The 17966-nt window shown below is 39.2% G+C and overlaps 1 protein-coding gene across 5 annotated transcripts in view; it reads left to right on the forward strand.

Annotated features, from left to right (window-relative positions):
* The window catches only part of DAW1 (dynein assembly factor with WD repeats 1), a 69765-nt gene that overhangs the window by 7735 nt on the left and 44064 nt on the right, over positions 1-17966 (forward strand). For all 5 annotated transcript variants that reach the window (XM_027590812.1, XM_027590811.2, XM_027590814.1 and 2 more), the window contains exons 2-6: positions 3310-3382; positions 6752-6896; positions 8260-8318; positions 10796-10918; positions 13172-13271. In XM_027590812.1, the coding sequence (XP_027446613.1) occupies positions 3310-3382; positions 6752-6896; positions 8260-8318; positions 10796-10918; positions 13172-13271 (500 nt within the window). The remainder of the gene's footprint in view (positions 1-3309; positions 3383-6751; positions 6897-8259; positions 8319-10795; positions 10919-13171; positions 13272-17966) is intronic.

The raw sequence follows: 17966 nt of genomic DNA on the forward strand, positions 1-17966 counted from the left end.
AGTTATTCTCAAATTGTAGGAGGACCCTTAGGGGCTCTTATGTCTTTTCAGTGGGGCCTCAAGGCCAAATCTCTTTCCATAATAGCAGATACCATTTGGATTTTTCATGGTGTTGACATTTGCACTACTGGTTACAAAAGCCCTGGGAAGTGAAATCTCTGGAAACTTACTCCACATCAGGCGGTAGCAACAAACTTTCATAGTGGTCATTGTATTTCTCACTGACACAAATTGGTGATAGGAAGAAACCCCCTCAGTTTCACTTAGGAATGCCCTTGATGAAGCAGTAAAACTTACTAATGTAGTCAAATACTGACCTGAGAGTACTTGCCTTCTGGCTGATGCAGTAGAAAGTTCTCATTAAGCCCTTCTGCTGCACAGTGATGTTTGATAGCTGTTTTGAGGAAAACACTTGTGCGGTCATGTGAACTGAGAGATGAACCAGCCATTTTCTTCATGAAACACCTGTTTTACTTGAAAGACTGAAAAACAAATGTGGCTTTCAGACTTGGACATTTGGAAGACATTTTGTTTGGAAACGAGCAAAGTGAGCCTGGAACTTTCAAGCCAAACTGTCAGCATTTCTTGCCAGTGATAAAATTTGAGCTTTCAAGCAAAAATTAGAATTTCAGAAAACTTGTATCTACTGTCATGAGCTGGGCAGCTTACTGACACTGAAAGAGTTCTCTGATGATAGATATTGGTAGTGATGTTAACAAATGTGATTTTTTGGGGGGATATTGTATGATGATATATGCCAACATTTAGAAGGTGTGCATAACTCAGTAAACGAATAATTTTCAGATGTCTGGTGCATGATGTATAAACCATACATGAATAAAAGATCCTTTGAGTGAGAGATAGACCAGTGGATTTCAATGTAACAGAGTATGAAGAGTTAACTGATGTGGTTTCAGATTCTATACTGCAAACAATCTTTATGAATTACCACTTGTTAAGCTTTTTTAAAAAGATTTTATTTATCTTATTTTTTATATTATTATCTTTTTTAAAGATTTATTTATTTATCTATCTATCTATCTATCTATCTATCTATCTATCTATCTATCTATCTACAGAGACACAGCAAGAGAGGGAACACAAGCAGGGGGAGTGGGAGAGGGAGAAGCAGGCCTCCCTCTGAGCGGGGAGCCCAACGTGGGGCTCGATCCCAGGACCCTGGGATCATGACCTGAGCCGGAGGCAGATGCTCAATGACTGAGCCACCCAGGCGCCCCACCACTTGTTAAGCTTTAATATAGTATTAAAGAAGATTATCCCTGATTACTTGGAAATGCAATTAAAATAATTTCTCATTTTCCAACTACATATCTGTGCATGACCAGATTTTTTTTCCATATACTTCATCTGAAACACTGTGTAGGAACAGTTTGAATGCAGAAGCAGAGATGAGAATCTAGCTGTCTTTCATTAAGCCAGATATTAAAGAAATTTGCAAAAGTGTTAAAATGATGCTACTCTTCTTAGTTATTTCTATAAAATATGTTATTTACATTAGCATGCTATGACTTTATTATTATTTTCAAATTTAATAAATAATTTAAAAATTTCTTAATTTTAATATGGAAAATATTACAAAAACAAAAACTCTTTGGTGTCCTCAATAATTTAAAGAGTGTAAAGTGGTCTTAAGGCCAAAACTTTTGAGATCCACTGGCCCATATTTATAGAAGTAGTACAATAAAGTGGGTAAGAGGCTCTGTTCAGGGTTTTTTTTCCCCCCCAGTAAATTATCTCTCTGTTTTTCAGAATGAATATATTCTATTGAATTGTCTCCAAGTTCACTCATTCTATCCTTTGTCATCTCCATTCTTCTACTGAGCCTACTCAACAAGTTTTTCATTTTGCCCATTGAACTTTCCAGTTCTATAATTCCCTTTTAGTTTGTTTAAAAAACTTTTACTTTTCTGAGATTTTTTTATTTTTTCATTTGTTTCAAGTGAATTTGTGAATGGTTGCTAAAGTATTTTGACATCTCTTTTTAAAATCCTTGTCACATAATTCCAGCATCTGATTCACCTCCATATCTGTGCTTGTTGATTGTCTTTCTCTGGTTCTTGGTGTGATGGGTGATTTTTTTATTGTATACTGGGTATTTTGATTTATTGATTGTCTTTTCCTGTTTATTGTATCCTGGACATTTTGGTTCTTGTGTTCGGAGACTCTTGATCCTATCTGAATCAACTTTGACAGGCCTGTCACCATGTTTAGATTTAGCATGGAGGTTCTGGTCTACTTTGTGGGCTTTAGTTCCAATGGTAGCTTAGTTTCATGAGCCCTTGCAATGTTATTCTGGTCTGCTTCGTTTTTCTGATGCTGCTAAGTCTCCTGCTCAGTTCCAGCTGGTGCCACCTACAAAGTGGAAGGTACTTCCCGGTATGCCTGCTCTCACTGAGTGACCTTCTGGGGGGAGGGGGGCATGGGGGACGAGACTCTAGGCCTGGTGACACCACTCGTTGAAAGGCAGGAAGACACTGCTTTGGTGCCTGGTTGTGGAGTGGGGTCTGGATATCCCAGGACTTCATTGCTGCCCCTTTTGCCTGTGGATGAGGCTGCCCACCAATGGCTTGGTTGTGGAATGGGGACTGAGTGATCCTAGGACTTCCCTGTGGCTGCTGTAGACAGATTAGATGGCCCCCTGGGGCCCTAGCTGAGGGTCTTGAGGAGGCCTGGGTCCTTGTTGCTAGGCTGCTGCAGGCAGATCAGATTACTGCTGGGGCCCAATTTTGCAGGGGGACTGGGACATCCCAGGGCTTCCTTCCACTGGGGGATCAGACTGCCTAAGGAGCCCCAGTTGTGGAGCAGGGCTTCGGGCTCCCCATTAGTTCTTTATCTGACTTCTCTTTGCCTGGTCCTTTGGCCACAGAAAGCGAGTTTTGCTGTTGCTTGGTTTTTGTTGTCTATGCTTTTTGGTGATTCCAGGCTGCAAGTCACTCTGGTTTCCAGTTTAGGGGTATATGGGAGGTAAAAAGAAAACCCAGGGAACTCACCACACTATCATTGCTCAAGTCCTGAGAACTCTAGCCAGTTTACTCTCTACCCAACCTTCAATTATTTTAGCATTGCCTGTTGAATAATTTCAAGGATATGTACCTGTATTTAGAGGAAGGACTAGGGAAAAGTGAGGTCACACAGTCTTGTTTTAGAATCAGACATCACTGTGTATATTTTATGCCGAGAAATTAAAAAAATTAAAAAACAAATGAAAAAAATTATGGCAAAGTAGATTAGCTTTTGACATTGGTTGTCATCCTAAGTGTTTTATAACATGTTTGCTTATTTTTATAGGAATTATGTTGGAATATGAAAAGAGTGGAGAGTTGAAAACCAAATCCATAGATTTGCTCAACCTCAGTTCCAGGTAAAATAGCTTCTCAATGCAACCTGGGTTTCATATCCAGATTTTCTACTGGAAGACGCTGACACAGGGTGATGTGTGGATGAGCTGCATGAACTCAGACAATACTTTGCTAAAACAGTGTCCTGTGCTGTATTATTTCCGGCTTGCTTCAGCGAGTTCTGCTTGAGCATCTTGCTGGGTGAGGGGGAGATGGGAAAAGTATCATCAGTCTGCCGTGTTTTGTTTTTTTTTTTTGTCCTAAATAGACCAGTTATTGTTGTTGTTGTTTTTAATCTTTTAGTTTAGAATAGTTTTAGAAAGTTGTGAAGATAGGAGCTCTCCTCTACCCCATGCCCTGCATCCCCCATTATTAATATCGTAGATTTGTGTGGTACATTGGTCCTAATTAGTGAACAGGTACTGATAAATTCTTACTAACTAAAGACCATATCTTATTCAATTTTTTCTTGTTTTTTTTTTTTTGCCTAATTATCTTTTTCTCTTCCAAGATACCACACTACATTTCATTATCCAGTCTCCTCAGGGTCCTCGTGGTGAAGATGGTCTCTCAGACATCCCTTCTTTTTGATGACCTTAACATTTTTGAGGAATACTGGTTACTGGAATTTTAAGCATACTGCTAAGCCTGTTACTTTCCTGGTAGATAAACATCGCACAGGGCTGATTGCATTCCATCCTCCTCATTAATTGTCATGGGGCAGAGTTAAGAAATCCTCTTGTGAGATCATACTGCCCAGAATTCATTCCCTGTAGGGAATCCTATGCAAAACTCAAAAAACAAAACAAAAACAAAAACAAACAAACCAGAAAGAAATCCTAGGCAAAACTCCACTTCGAGAGACAGAATCAGATTAGTGATTATCCTGCAGAAGCCCATGTTCAGATAAGGTAAAGATATTTTGAGTGGGAGAAAATTTTAAATAGGACAAAAATTCCACGAGACGTGTTTCAGAGTTGTTGATCCAGTGAAATAAGTGATTTTCCATGGTAACTGTCCTTCTCCTTTGTCATGATTATCGGGGAGGGGAACAAAGGGACATCTCACATAACCGTAGTTAAATAGTAAATGAGCTGCTCTCTAATTTTAAAATGAGGCCCAGCCGCCTCATGGCTCCTCAGAGCTATGGCCACTCGAGGGCTCTGGAACTTGTCTGAGGGTGAGGACAAGGTGTGGCTTGGATGGTGATGGTTTACGTTGAGTCCTCTTCTTGTTCCAAGTGACCACACAGAAGGTACTCAATCGTTTATTTTTTAATCAAAGAATAAATGGTGGCAAAGATAATGGCATTGAATTTCATCTACAACAAGTCATTGTTTTATCTATTTTCAGGTAAGACAAGGTCTAAGATCAAGTCAAGATTTCGGTTATTTTTTTAACGGGCACGTATTACTGATTATGCCAGCGGGTAGAAAGTTCCTTTGTCAGACATTCATTTACTGAGTCCATAATGATGTTATTTGCACCTTCTACATGCAGAGCTCTAGTTTAGAGTCAATGAGAGGCTATAAAGAATCTTGATCCCTACCTCAGTGACTGTGTTGTCTAGTTTGAGAAACAACCTGTACCAGACAGAACATCATATGAGTGACACAGATTAATGTTTATATGAGAGAATAACTTCCAGCTAGATCTTAAGAAGTGTAGATCCTTCGGATGCTGTAATCATGCTATGTGGTATATAAATGTCAAGTAAAAAAAAATATGGATGTTACTTTTGGTTCTGCTCAAGAATCTGGAAGAATTCTGCATATAAAAACATTTGCATGATATGAGACATACTGGAGTTACTGTATTGGAAACGGGCAATTAGAATACCACAGGGTTGGGATGTACAGACTAAGTATCTGGTGAATTTAGATCTTGCTGGGAAATCTGTTTTGATTTGTAACAGTGGCTGGAAACCTTTCCAAGAGGCATTATCATCTTCTTAATTCTTAGGAAACTGTAAGTCCTTTGACAACTGACTCTCTTGGAATTTATCAAAGTCATCATTATAAACTGTCTCTGGTTCATTTCTGTTCTAGATATTCATTCCTATTCCGATAGATTGTATTTCTTGAGAGCTGGGACTGTATCTTTTACCCTCCCAGGACCTAAGCAACAGTAGGGTAAATGTTAGTGGGATGAATAGACTTCTAGCTCAGGGCCTTATAAGGACTGGAGCTCAGGAACTGTTTATTTAGAAGAGGAGAGGCATGCTTATCAGAGTTTGCAATTCTGGGAAGCAGCTGTTGAGACAGAGGTAGGAGAGGTAGGTGGGAGACAGGTTATTGAGAAGTGACATCTGTGACAGGAAGCGAAGCAGAGTTCAGCATGAAGAGCCATTGACCATGATGATGCAGATGTGACAAGTCTCTGCCAGCCCACAGGGAGCTCTCCATAAAGCTCGCTGGTGAGAGTTCCTCTGGGGGCAGAAATGGCCAGGATCTTGCACTGTGCACTTGTTCAGGCCTGGGCTGAGGGCTACTGGAGGAGGGCCTGCCCGTGGCTCGGGGATCTGATGCTGAGGTGGATCCTTAAGGAGCTGCTGCTGGAGGCTGTCAGCTGCCTAGGCAACCCCACCCCCCATCCCAGCGGGGCCATGAGTCTATTCTTGAGGGAGGGGATGGGCAGTGCATCTTTGATACATGTTTGTGATGTGTTTTGCGAAATGATCTATTTTGGCTGCTTTGTGGCTTATAGACATTATTCTTTTTCTTGAACAATTATTCTGGACTAGCAAAATTGATCAGCATTGCTATAGATTATTTGAGTATCGGGGGAAACCTTGACTCTGTACTTTTCAGAGCAGCTTTTTTTTTGGGGGGGGAATGATGTTATAGTCCATATGAAATATTAATCATCATCATTCTTTGAATGTCCATTTTTGGTTAGGTACTGAATTTTTAAAACTTAGCCTTTTCAAACCTCAGTTTCTTCATCTCTGAAGTAATTATGATAAAAGCATTAAATTGGTGGGTTGTTACAGGATTAAACAAGAGAGCGTATATAAGATTCAAAGTATAGTGGTACCAGGAACATTCTGTATATGTTCATTAAAGAGAAAAAAGCAACAGGAAGAAAATGAAGAGCTCATGTTCAGAACCAGTATGCACTTGGCCTTCTCAGGTGAGGAAATCAGAATCCTTGCACACCTTCCACGGGAGACGTCTCGGTTTATGACGGTGCATTCGGAAGAACCCGAGCCACTTTCATGCAGGCTCGATTTCTTTATTGATTTGTATTTTTCCCCAGAAATCTCTTAGTAAAGCTGATGGCGTTTTGACATTTTATAGATATCCTTCGTAACGCAATACAATTCTTCGTGCATTGCATGTGTATGCAAATTTTGGCATAGAAAAAAGTAACTTTTTTTTTGTGAATTTCAGCACTGATGTCAATGCCTTAGTAGAAGAGATACAGAAAGCAGAGCCTCTAATCACAGCTTCACGATCAGATCAAGTAAAGCTTTTAATACAGAGATTACAAGATAAACTCAGACAGCACAGTAACCACAAATTTTATCTTTTTAAGGTAATGCATGTATTAAAAAAAAAAACCTAGAACTTCAGTGAATTAGTTGTTTCCTATCAATCTGAGACAAAATACAGATTATATTTTCTCTTTACCTCTGTGCCTCACATATATTTGCTGAGACTAAGTCTCAACAAGTATCTGTTTATTGACTGAATAAAATTCTAACATTTATTTCTTGAGGAGTTAAAGAGAGATTTGTAGTGAGTTTGGCTGTTCTTTACAATGTTAAATTTAAGGGATGACCATTAAGGTAGTTTTAAGTTATTGAAAACTTGAAATTCTTTTCAGTTGGAGTAATATTAAGAAGTTGTGGTTCATGGTATATCAGTATTTAATATTTTCTGCTTCCAGGTGAACTAAACTATATTTCAGTAAATTATTTATTGACATAACTTATATAATAATTTTAATGCAGTATAAATGTACCTACTTTTCTCTATAGCTTTTGCTATAAGTAAAAATATCACAAACATTGTCACTTATTCAGGACAGTTGTATTTTTTCTTAATTATTTAACAATATTTAGTAGTTTATTCTAGTATGGCTCCATATTACACTGATTTTCTCTTTATGATTTAAATAAAATTATAAGAAAATGTAATTGTTATTTATATACTTGACATATTCTATCTGATACAAGATATTCAGTCTTTTGTAGTCATCCCTTCAATGTATTATTATTGAAAAATGAAGAAATTATTCTTGTGGTATCTCTTTGTTCCAGCAGGTGGCACTATTTAACTTCAAATATGAGCTCTGTACGTCGCCTAACCTATTAATAATTATACTCCTGCAGTAGAAATAACTGAGACTGTCCCAGCCTTGCCACTCTATCTATAAACAGACTATCCAATTTATGTATGTTCGTTCGATAAATATTTAGCATCCACCATGTGTTTGATAATGTAGAAAGATAAGATATACCCTGACTCTAGAGGAGCTTTAAGATTCCAAAAGTAATAACTAATTGTAAAATCTATATTTAAAACATGTTTGGTATATTTCCTCTATATACTATTCATGCATATGTACAAAACCTTGTGCAGTACTTAAAAGAAAATATTATAAATTAGTGCTATTTGATATCTTATTTAATAGCAGTAATTTATCTTAAAAGCAAATTCATGGAAAACACAGATTTAATTATGTTTTTGCAATTATTTGTAACTATCAAATGTCTTATTGGTCTTAATGGTAGAAGGCACAATGTATTTTTTTTTCATTTGTTCAGATAGTGACTATTGTCCATTTATTTATAATTAAGACAAACTTGAATGTCTTCATTAGTTTGAAGTTAAAATTAATGAGTTAAACTTAATTTTTTTCAGCTTAAAACAAATTGTGTTTTCTTTCATTGAAGGTTCTCAGAGCACATATACTGCCATTGACTAATGTTGCACTTAATAAATCAGGCTCATGGTAAGGTTCTCAAATTTATTATTTAAAATTTAAAATTTTAATTTATTTAAAGATTTTATTTATTTGAGAGAGAGAGAGAGAGTGAGCGAGAGAGAGAGAGCATGAGCAGGGCAGGAGTGGGGAGGGGCAGAAGAAGAGGGATGAGCAGACTCTTCCCAGAGCGGGCAGCCTGATGCAGGGATCAGTCCTAGGACCCCAGGATAATTACCTGAGCCAGAGGCAGGTGCTTAACCAACTGAGCCACCCAGGTGCCCCTAAAATTTAAAAATTTTTAAATGAAAAAAATTTATTATTAGACTTTATATTTTATAGTGGTTTTAGGTTTATAGCAGAATTAAGCAGAAGGTACAGAGATTTGCCATGTACACCTGGTCCCCACACACCCTCAGATTCCCTCTTTGACGGCCCTACATTGACAAATACATCATTATCACTCAAAATTCGTAGTTTACATTAGGGGTCACTCTTACTTTCGTACATTCTAGGGGTTGACAAATGTGTAATGACAGGGATCCACTATTAAGACATCACACAGAGCAGTTTCTCTGCCCTGAGAATCCTCTGTGCTCCACCTCTTTATTTCTATATTTCCATTCCTATTCTTTATTTCTAATTTTTAACAACCAAGGAATAAAAATTTCTTTTTCAAAATATTAAACTTACATATATTTATGGTGACATGATTGGAATACACAGTAAAGTAAATGTTACAGTTGAGCTAATTAACATTTTACGTCCTCACAGTTACCATTTCGTGTGAAGAAAGCACTTGAAATGTATTCTTTCAGCATATTTCCAGTATTCAATCCAGTATTATTAACTACAGTCATTGTGCCTCTGCATTGTGTCTCTAGACTTACTCATCCTACATAACTGCAATGTTATACTCCTTGACCAACGTCTCTCCATTTCTCCCACTCCCCAGTCCCTGGTGACTACTGTTCTACTCTCTGCTTCTATGAATTTGACTTTCTTTTTTTTTTTTAGATTCCACATGTAAGTGAGATCAGACAATATTTGTCTTTCTGTGGCTGGATTATTTCACTTAGTTAGCATAATGTCCTCCAGTTTCATTCACGTTGTTGCAAATGGCAGCATTTCCTTCTTTCTCATGGCTGAATAATATTCCATTCATTCCTTGATGGACATTTATGTTGTATCCATATCTTGGCTACTGTGAACAATGCTGCAAAGAACATGGGAGTGCAGATATCTCTATGAGATTCTGATTTCATTTTTTGGATATGCACCCAGAAGTGAGATTGCTGGATCATATGGTAGTTCTATTTTTAATTTTTTTTGGAACCACCATCCTGTCTTCCATCACGACTGTACCAATTTACATCCCTGAAGAAGCTAAGAGGAAATGCCTAAAGAAGAATCAAAGACACACTGCCTTGTCAACCCTTTTGTTTATTTGAGTTTCAATGTCAGGATTTGTGCTCAACTTTTATCATTCCCACTTGACATAGAGACTGACTTTCTAATTTTGTGCATTTTTTTTTCTGTGTTGGGGAAGTATCTTTCCTAATGGAATAGTTAAGGAATAACTAAGCTACTATCATTTTACTTTAAAATTTGAGAGGCCAACATACTAATTATTCCTGTAGTAGAACAATCATGTAAGAGGACTGCAAATCTGAAGCAAATATTCATTGAACACTGGCTAGCGTGCCAGTCACGTTCCAGGTTTACAATGGCGGTAAACCAGGCGGGTGGAAGAACTAGCACGTGTAATACAGGAAAACAAAAACGAGTTCTGCAGAGACTAGCGATGAGGTCAATGTGGCGGCAAAGGGTGTGCTTTGGGGCAAAGTTGAAGTCCCAGAGACAGCCAGTGCTGCTGGCCTTGTGGGCCATGAGCAGAAGTTTGGATCTTCCTCCAGACTGCTAGGAAGCCATCTAAGGAAGGTTAAAAATTAACTCCAATTTCAGGGTGGAAAATAGACTTGTAGGGACCATGTGTGAGCCAAGACTCATAGAAGATGGTTTCATTTGTTGGGGCAAGCGATGGAGGCTGATGAGAAGCGGCCACCCTAGGGGTGTACTTTGAGATTGAGCCAACAGAATTTACTAATAGATTGTGTGTGAGGTGTGAGGGAAAGAGAGGGGGGGCGGTGCTAAGATTTTATGGTCTGACCCATGGGAAGAATGATGCTGTTTATCGAGATATGTCAGAGTTTCAGAAAATGTTACTGCTTAATGTTTTAATTATTAACTATTTATATTATAAGAATGATTATTGGCAGTATTACTCTATTTTATTTAGTGACTCCTTTTTGGGTTAGGGATAAATTTGAAAGTTTCTAATCAAAGGATTTAGATATTTTTCCCAATTTAACTGTTCTGCATCCACAGTTTCCATTGTAAAAAGCAAGATAAATGGGCTCACAATCTTGAGGGTAAAAAAAAAAATGAGGTCTTTATTAACACACTGCAATTGTCACTTTGTGATTCATATATATTCCTTGTGTTAGCTTTATCACAGGAAGCTATGATCGGACATGTAAAGTCTGGGACACTGCATCTGGAGAGGAGCTTCACACCCTGGAGGGCCACAGGAATGTGGTCTATGCCATAGCATTCAACAACCCTTACGGGTATGAAGACATTCACTCATTCTCTTATTCCTTATTAATCCATTACTTTGTTTATTCTTTTCTCCCGCCGTTTATTGGAGGAGGAAAGGAAAAAAAAGAACTAAAATTTGTCAAGTGCCTGATGTGTGCTTTGAAAGCCTTCTAAATGCCTTCCTCAGTGCTTAAAGGAGTTTTGGGACAGGTATTACTGTTCTCATATAAAGTATATAAAGTTCAAGTGCCCTTCCCGGGATCACACAGTAGTAAAGAGGAGAGCGAGAGTCCAAGTCCAAGCAGAGCTGAGTTCCTTCCCTTGGGGGTTCTCTGACAGGCAGTTCCTACTGATGTTTAGAGCAATGGCTTCTGGAGACTGTGACATACCCACATAACATGGTTTACTTTGTTTAGAAGTTAATTTACAGTCTTTAGCAGGAAAAAATGTGTATAGTAACATGCTACATTAACAGTACAAAATATAATCGCATTTTTCAACCAACCTCTAGTTAACTGATTCAACAGATTAAGCTAGTTCTCTAGCTCTCCTTCTGCTCCCTGAATGCTTGCAGCCACTGGGCCAGCCACTGGTATGCCCAGCTTCTTTGTCCCACTGGTTAGGCATAAACTTACCAAGAGTTAGTTGTGTCTGTCCATCAGCCTGCTTATGTTGGTTGTGCTTTCAATTGTAATTATGGAATTTAATTGAGTATTGCTTAAACTAATGCAATATGAGTGTGGAAATAAAGCTGTTGTTTTTTTGTGAAAACATAGATAAGGCAAATCTTCGAAAAAATTACTACTAAATGAAGTTGTAGATGAGATCAATGTAAAACTTAGAAAACACATTGAAACATTTAGAAAAACCTTTGTATTCAGATTGTTCTGCAAGTATGTTTATGTTCTCATTCCATTTTTAGGAAAAGAATTGGAAGTGGTAGAGGTTGGATATGATTTCTGGAAGACAAATAACGAGCTCTAGTTAGCCAAAGAAAAGGCCTTGGCCTTGCATATTTGAGTAAAAAAATTTTAATGTGTGTCTTTTTTCTTGATGGCTCACTTTGACTTTTTCCATTTGCCAAGCTGTTTCAATAAATATAGGTATTATGATGACTAGAACAAAACAGCAATGGTTTGCTGCAAGGAGAAAGATCCATGTGATTTCTCCTGGTAGAGACTTTGAGGATGATATGGGGCTCAAGCAGAAGCGTGGAAGATGGAAGACAGAGGGAAGGGGAGGACTCCTAGGTGAGGGCACCCTGTAGCTCGGAGGGTAGGTGGGACTTCATCTGGCTCACCAGCACCCCCAGCTCTCTAGTGGACATTTCGTGGTGAGAAGCAAAAGAGGGCGAGGTCAGAACATTCTGTATAGTTTGAACTCTGTTCTGGAAGACCGAGTTGTGATGAAAGTCTCAGTGAAAGTGCTGTTTCAGGAGGGCTGTTCTGGCAGAGACAAGGGGCCAGAGGGTTTGGAGTTTGGAATTTGCTTTATGATATGTATTTGGGATCTTAAGACCTTTCGCACTTTTGAACAATGAACTTGCACTGTAATTGATGACCCAGTTGGGTGAACACTTTGCTGACTTGCTGTAAAAGACAGGGGTCAACGGTAAAGGAAAAGCTTTAGTTCCATGGTCAAAGGTTAAACAGGCCAACCTACTCTAATCTGTTGGATGTTGACCCTAACTCTGCTCTACGCTATACACTGGAAGCCTCTTGTTTGAAAGGGACTGGTCTTTACCATATTTCCTCTCTAGAACCTCCCTCTTGTTCAAGGACCTTACAATTAGAGTAATATTGGCATTATTTTCCCAAGGAGACACTAAGTTCCCAAAACCTTATCTAGCCATATGGTTAATTGGATTTATATCTTTTCATTCTTCTTTTAAATTCAACATTATCCTAGACCTACTAATAGAATTTTTCTGTGTCCTTGCAGCTCAGACATTATTCATTTCCATTTGATAAGAATTTTCTAAACTGAATTTTGTACCATATTCACTGTGCTAATTTAAAAATTTATTGTAATCCCAAACATAAATTTATACCTTTAATGTAAAATATTTAAAATTAAACATTTAAACTGATACTATTGAAAAATTAGACCTTAAATTTGTTGTCCACTGAAACAAATGTCAGAGTGCTTATTGTTTTAAAAACAAAGTAAATTCCTGAGTAGATAGACCGATGTATTAATATCTCTTGTCTTAATCAGTGTATCGTACACTGTGCTTGAATTTGTTTTCAAAATCCACATTTTTTTTTTTTTTTAAATCTTAGTGACAAAATTGCTACTGGGTCCTTTGATAAGACTTGTAAGCTATGGAGTGCAGAAACGGGAAAATGTTACCATACCTTTAGAGGTCATACAGCAGAAATAGTGAGTATATTTATTTTATTATATTTTTATGTTACTCTTTTCTTTTCCTTTCCACTCCTTTCCTTTCCTGTCCTTTCCTTTCCTTTCTTTTCTTTTCCTTTCCTTTCCTTCTTCCTTCCTTTCTTTCTTTTTCTTTCTTTCTTTCTTTCTTTCTCTTTCTTTCTTTCTTTCTTTCTTTCTTTCTTTCTTTCTTTCGTTCTTTCTTTCTTTTTCTTTCTTTCTTTCTTTCTTTCTTTCTTTCTTTCTTTCCTTCCTTCCTTCCTTCCTTCCTTCCTTCCTTCCTTCCTTTTCTCTTTCTCTCTCTTTTTAATAGATTTTATTTTTTAGAGCAGTTTTTAGATTCACAGCAAAACTGAGTGGAAGGTATAGTGATTTCCCAAATACTCCCTGCCCTGCCCCATACATGTCCCATTATCAACATCCCCCACCAAACCTGTACATTTGTTACAATTGATGGACCTACATCAATACATCATTATTATTTTTTTAGTAGTCCATTATACAAATAGTGGTTCTACCTTTATGATTAATTTTACAATTATATCCAGTATTTTTAGTTTTTATACATTTTATATGGAGGTATTAATGTAATTTATAAACTATTTGAGCTTTTATATCTTGCAGTTATTGTCAAAGACCCATATCCTACATTGACTAAGAAGATATGTAATATGATAAACATTTGAGTACAATATCCAACCTCACCTTTTCTTTTTCAGTGACTTGCTTTTAAAGGACTGACTTGATGAGTCCTTTATTCTAAGAATAAGATTCTTAGAATAGCTTTTAAAGTAACTTTTTTATATCATGTGAAATATTTAGGCTGGTTGTTTTCTGGATATCATTAGAACTCAAATTTGCATAAATAGTTTGATACTCTAAATAGCTTTTGTTATTGGGAAGACCTTGCCCTTGGCCAATTCTGTGTTACATCTTATAACAATTAGTGAGATAATTGGCTCCCTATGGGACAAATGATAGCTTTTAAAAATAACCAGCCTGCTTATTTTAGGAGTAAAATTTATTTATATTTATCCTTTGGATTCATGGTGTATTTATCCAATAAGGGCTCATGCTATGTTTAATATTTTGCTAGCCACTGGGGGATGCTGCATTGCAAAATTATAACTGACCCATTAAATGGCATTCAATATGCACAAAAGACAGCTTTGTGCTAATATATAAGCCCTTTACATGTATTAGCTTAGTTGCACCTCATCACAACCCTAAGAGCTAGATATTTGCCCATTTTACAGTTGAAGATGCCAAGGTATAGAGAGAGTAAGTAACTTGTCCAAAGTTGTAAGAAAGAGATAATCCTCATTCTCACACTCCCTTGGAATTTTGAAAAAGTTTTCTTTATATATAGTTCTGAGGAAGACTTAGATATTTTTCATAGACAACAACATCAATCCAATAAATATTTACTAAATATTGACTATGTGTCGAGCGCTGGACTGTGTGTTTGGCATACCGAATAGAATCACACGTGGTTCTCGTCCTGCAGGGATTTTGTAGTTCAGTGGAGGGAGTAGAGGCATCAGTAAATAAGTTCAGAGATGCGTGGTAGGGTGCTAGAAGTTGGTGGGGGGTTTAGTGTGGTCACCCTCCAAAGGAGGGGGGCTGTTAAGGAAAGACTGTGCAGGTAGATAGCACATTCTCCCGGCAGCGAGAGCCGCACTGGTCAATGCCCAGAGGAGGTGTGCAACCGGGGTGGGTGCTTTCAGACTCAGATGACTCCATGTGGCCAGAGCAGCACTTGCCAACTTTCCCCCATGATGACACACACAGATTAGGTCAATATGGCTGTGCAACACACTTGCGGCAGGGGGCTGCCTGCTGTCCGTGGTCAGAGGTGCTGGCCAAGGATCCCTGGTGCTGCCCCGCTGCCTGGGTTAAAGGCACCATGTCTTGTGCCCCTGCACCCCATTCAAAGCCGTATCACGTGGTGAGCATGATCGAAGTGGGGAAGGCTGGCAAGGCCATAGTATTGATTCATAGGCTGTGCTAAGGAATTTGGACTTTATCCTGTGGATAACACTGTGCTGTTGAGACTTTTTAGGTGGGAGGTCATTTTTACTCTTTGGGAAGATCCTTCTTGTGGCAGCGTGATGTAAGATCAGAAGTAGGGGCCAGCTGGCCATCCTGTTGCAGTCCAAGCAAAGACGACAGAGGCCTGCCGTGAGGCAGGTGAAGAGAATGCGAGAGAGGCTGGAGTGGAGGAGGAGGATGGGGTTACCAGGCAGATGTGAGGTGTGAAGGAGAAAAGGGGCCCCAGAGTGATTCCCTGACTTCAGACAATGGCAGGGCCATTCACCAGTTCTTTATATGACAAGGTAAGCCGGTTCGTGGTCATATGACTTGCATGTCTTAGATTGATCCAAGCTGCCTCTCTGATGTCCACACAGAGGCCCTTTAGGGCTGAACCAAGCATGAGGTCGGGGAAGGAGACGTGGGTGCCTGAGTCACGGGCATTGGAGTGGCCGTGGGAACCACTAAGAATTGCAATTTCTGAAAGGAAAAGGGTCAGTATGGGGAGAAGTGTGATGCATCTTGAGCAGCTGGAGAAGAGAACAATTCTCCAAAAGATACAAAAAAGAAATAGGAGGTAAAAGAAGAAAAGCAGGGGGGTGGAGCAAAATGGCGGAGGAGTAGGAGACCTGGATTTTGTCTGGTCCCAGGAATTCAGCTGAGTAGGGATCAAACCTTTCTGAACACCTATGAACTCAACAGGAGATCGAAGAGAAGAATAGCAACAACTCTCTGAACAGAAAAGCGACCACTTACTGGAAGGTAGGACATGCGGAGAAGTGAATCCAAGGTGATATTCGGGAGGATAGACGGCGGGGGAGGGGGCCTCCATCAGCTGCTTCTGGCAAGTGATAGAGCCGCGGAGCACAAAATCGGAACTTTTAGAAGCCGGCTCCGCTGAGGGACGTCACTCCAGTGGCTAAGCGGCGGGTGGAACCCTCACAGGACAGTGTGGTCTCAGGACCCTCAGGGTCACAGAAAGACTGGGGGTGCCTGAGTGCAGCAGAGCTCCCAGGTATTGGAGCGGGGAAGCTGGCTGCAGAGACGGAGCTGAGGAGCGGGCTCGCAGCTCGGGGTTGCCATAAGCCATGATCCTCGGCACAGTCGGGCCACTGCTCCTCCAGCAGGGACCCAACAAGCGGCAAATCCGGGGAGACTCCCCTTCCTCCCCAGGGAGGAGCAGTGCGGGAGCGCACCGCAGGGATCTGCTGGGTTTGGAGACTCCACACGGGGTCAGGTGCCGGAGATAGAAATGCTCGGTCACAGGCCGGGTGAGCACGGAGTACGGCCGGAGACCGGGGAGATGGGAGTGATTGACTGCTTTTCTCTGGGGGCGCACTGAGGAGCGGGGCCCCGAGTTCTCAGCTCCTCCAGGTGGAGATTGGGAGGCCACCATTTTCACTCTCGTCCTCCAAAGCTGTACCGAGAGCTTGTAGGGAACAAAAGCTCCTGAGAGCAAACCCGAGCAGATTGCTTAGCCTGGATTGGCAAGGGCGGGGCAATTCCGCCTCCGGCAAAGACATTTGGGAACCATTGCAACAGGCCCCTCCCCCAGAAGATCAGCACGAACAGCCAGCCAAGACCAAGTTTACCAATCTATGAGAGTGGGAGAACTCCAGAGCTAGGGGAATACTGCACATAGAATTCATGGCTTTTTTACCATGATTCATTAGTCTTTCAAAGTTAATTTTTTTAACTGTTTTTTTTTTTGAATTTTTCCTTTTCCCTTTTGCAACCAACATCTTCTCAATCCCTTTTTTAAAAAAACATTTTTTATTTTTCATTTTTAGAGTCATATTTTATCCCTTCATAGTAGTTACCCTTATTTTTGGGCATATATATATAAGTTGTTCTCTCTTTAAAACTTTGAGATACAGTTTCTTCTAACAGATCAAAATATACCCTAAATCACTAATGTATGGCTTTGTTCTAGTCTCCTGCCTGATCACATTCTCTCCCTTTTTTTTTCTTTTTTTTTTAATCTTCTTTCTTTTTTCAAACAACTTCTTATCAATTCCTTTTATAAAATCTTTTATAATTTTCATCTTTACAATCATATTCCATCCCTTCATTGTATCAACCCTTATTTTGTACATATATAAGTCTTTCTTTCTTTAAAATTTTAGGAGGCACTTTCTTCTAACAGACCAAAATACACCCAAAATCTAGTGTGTGGCACTGATCTATGCACTAGCCTGATCATATTTGATCATATTCTGTTTGTTTTGTTTTGTTCTGTTTTTATCTTTTTCTTTTTCTTTTTTTTCCCTCTTTCTTTTTTCTTTCTTTCCCTTTCTTTTCCCCTGGTTTCAGGTCTTTTCTGATTTGTTTAGAGTATATTTGCTGGGGACGTTGTGGACCTGTTAGCATTTTGTTCTCTCATTCATCTATTCTCCTCCAGACAAAATGACAAGACGAAAAAAATCACCTCAGCAAAAAGAACAAGAGGTAGTACCGTCTGCCAGGGACCTACTCAATAAGGACATTAGTACGATGTCGGACCTAGAGTTCAGAATCATGATTTTAAAGATATTAGCTGGGCTTGAAAAATGCATGGAAGTTATTAGAGAAAACTTTCCTGGAGAAAGAAAAGAACTAAAATCTAACCAAGTCGAAATCAAAAAGGCTATTAATGAGGTGCAATCAAAAAGGGGGGCACTAACT

Source organism: Zalophus californianus, chromosome 3, assembly GCF_009762305.2.
Source record: "Zalophus californianus isolate mZalCal1 chromosome 3, mZalCal1.pri.v2, whole genome shotgun sequence".
Lineage (NCBI taxonomy): Eukaryota > Metazoa > Chordata > Mammalia > Carnivora > Otariidae > Zalophus > Zalophus californianus.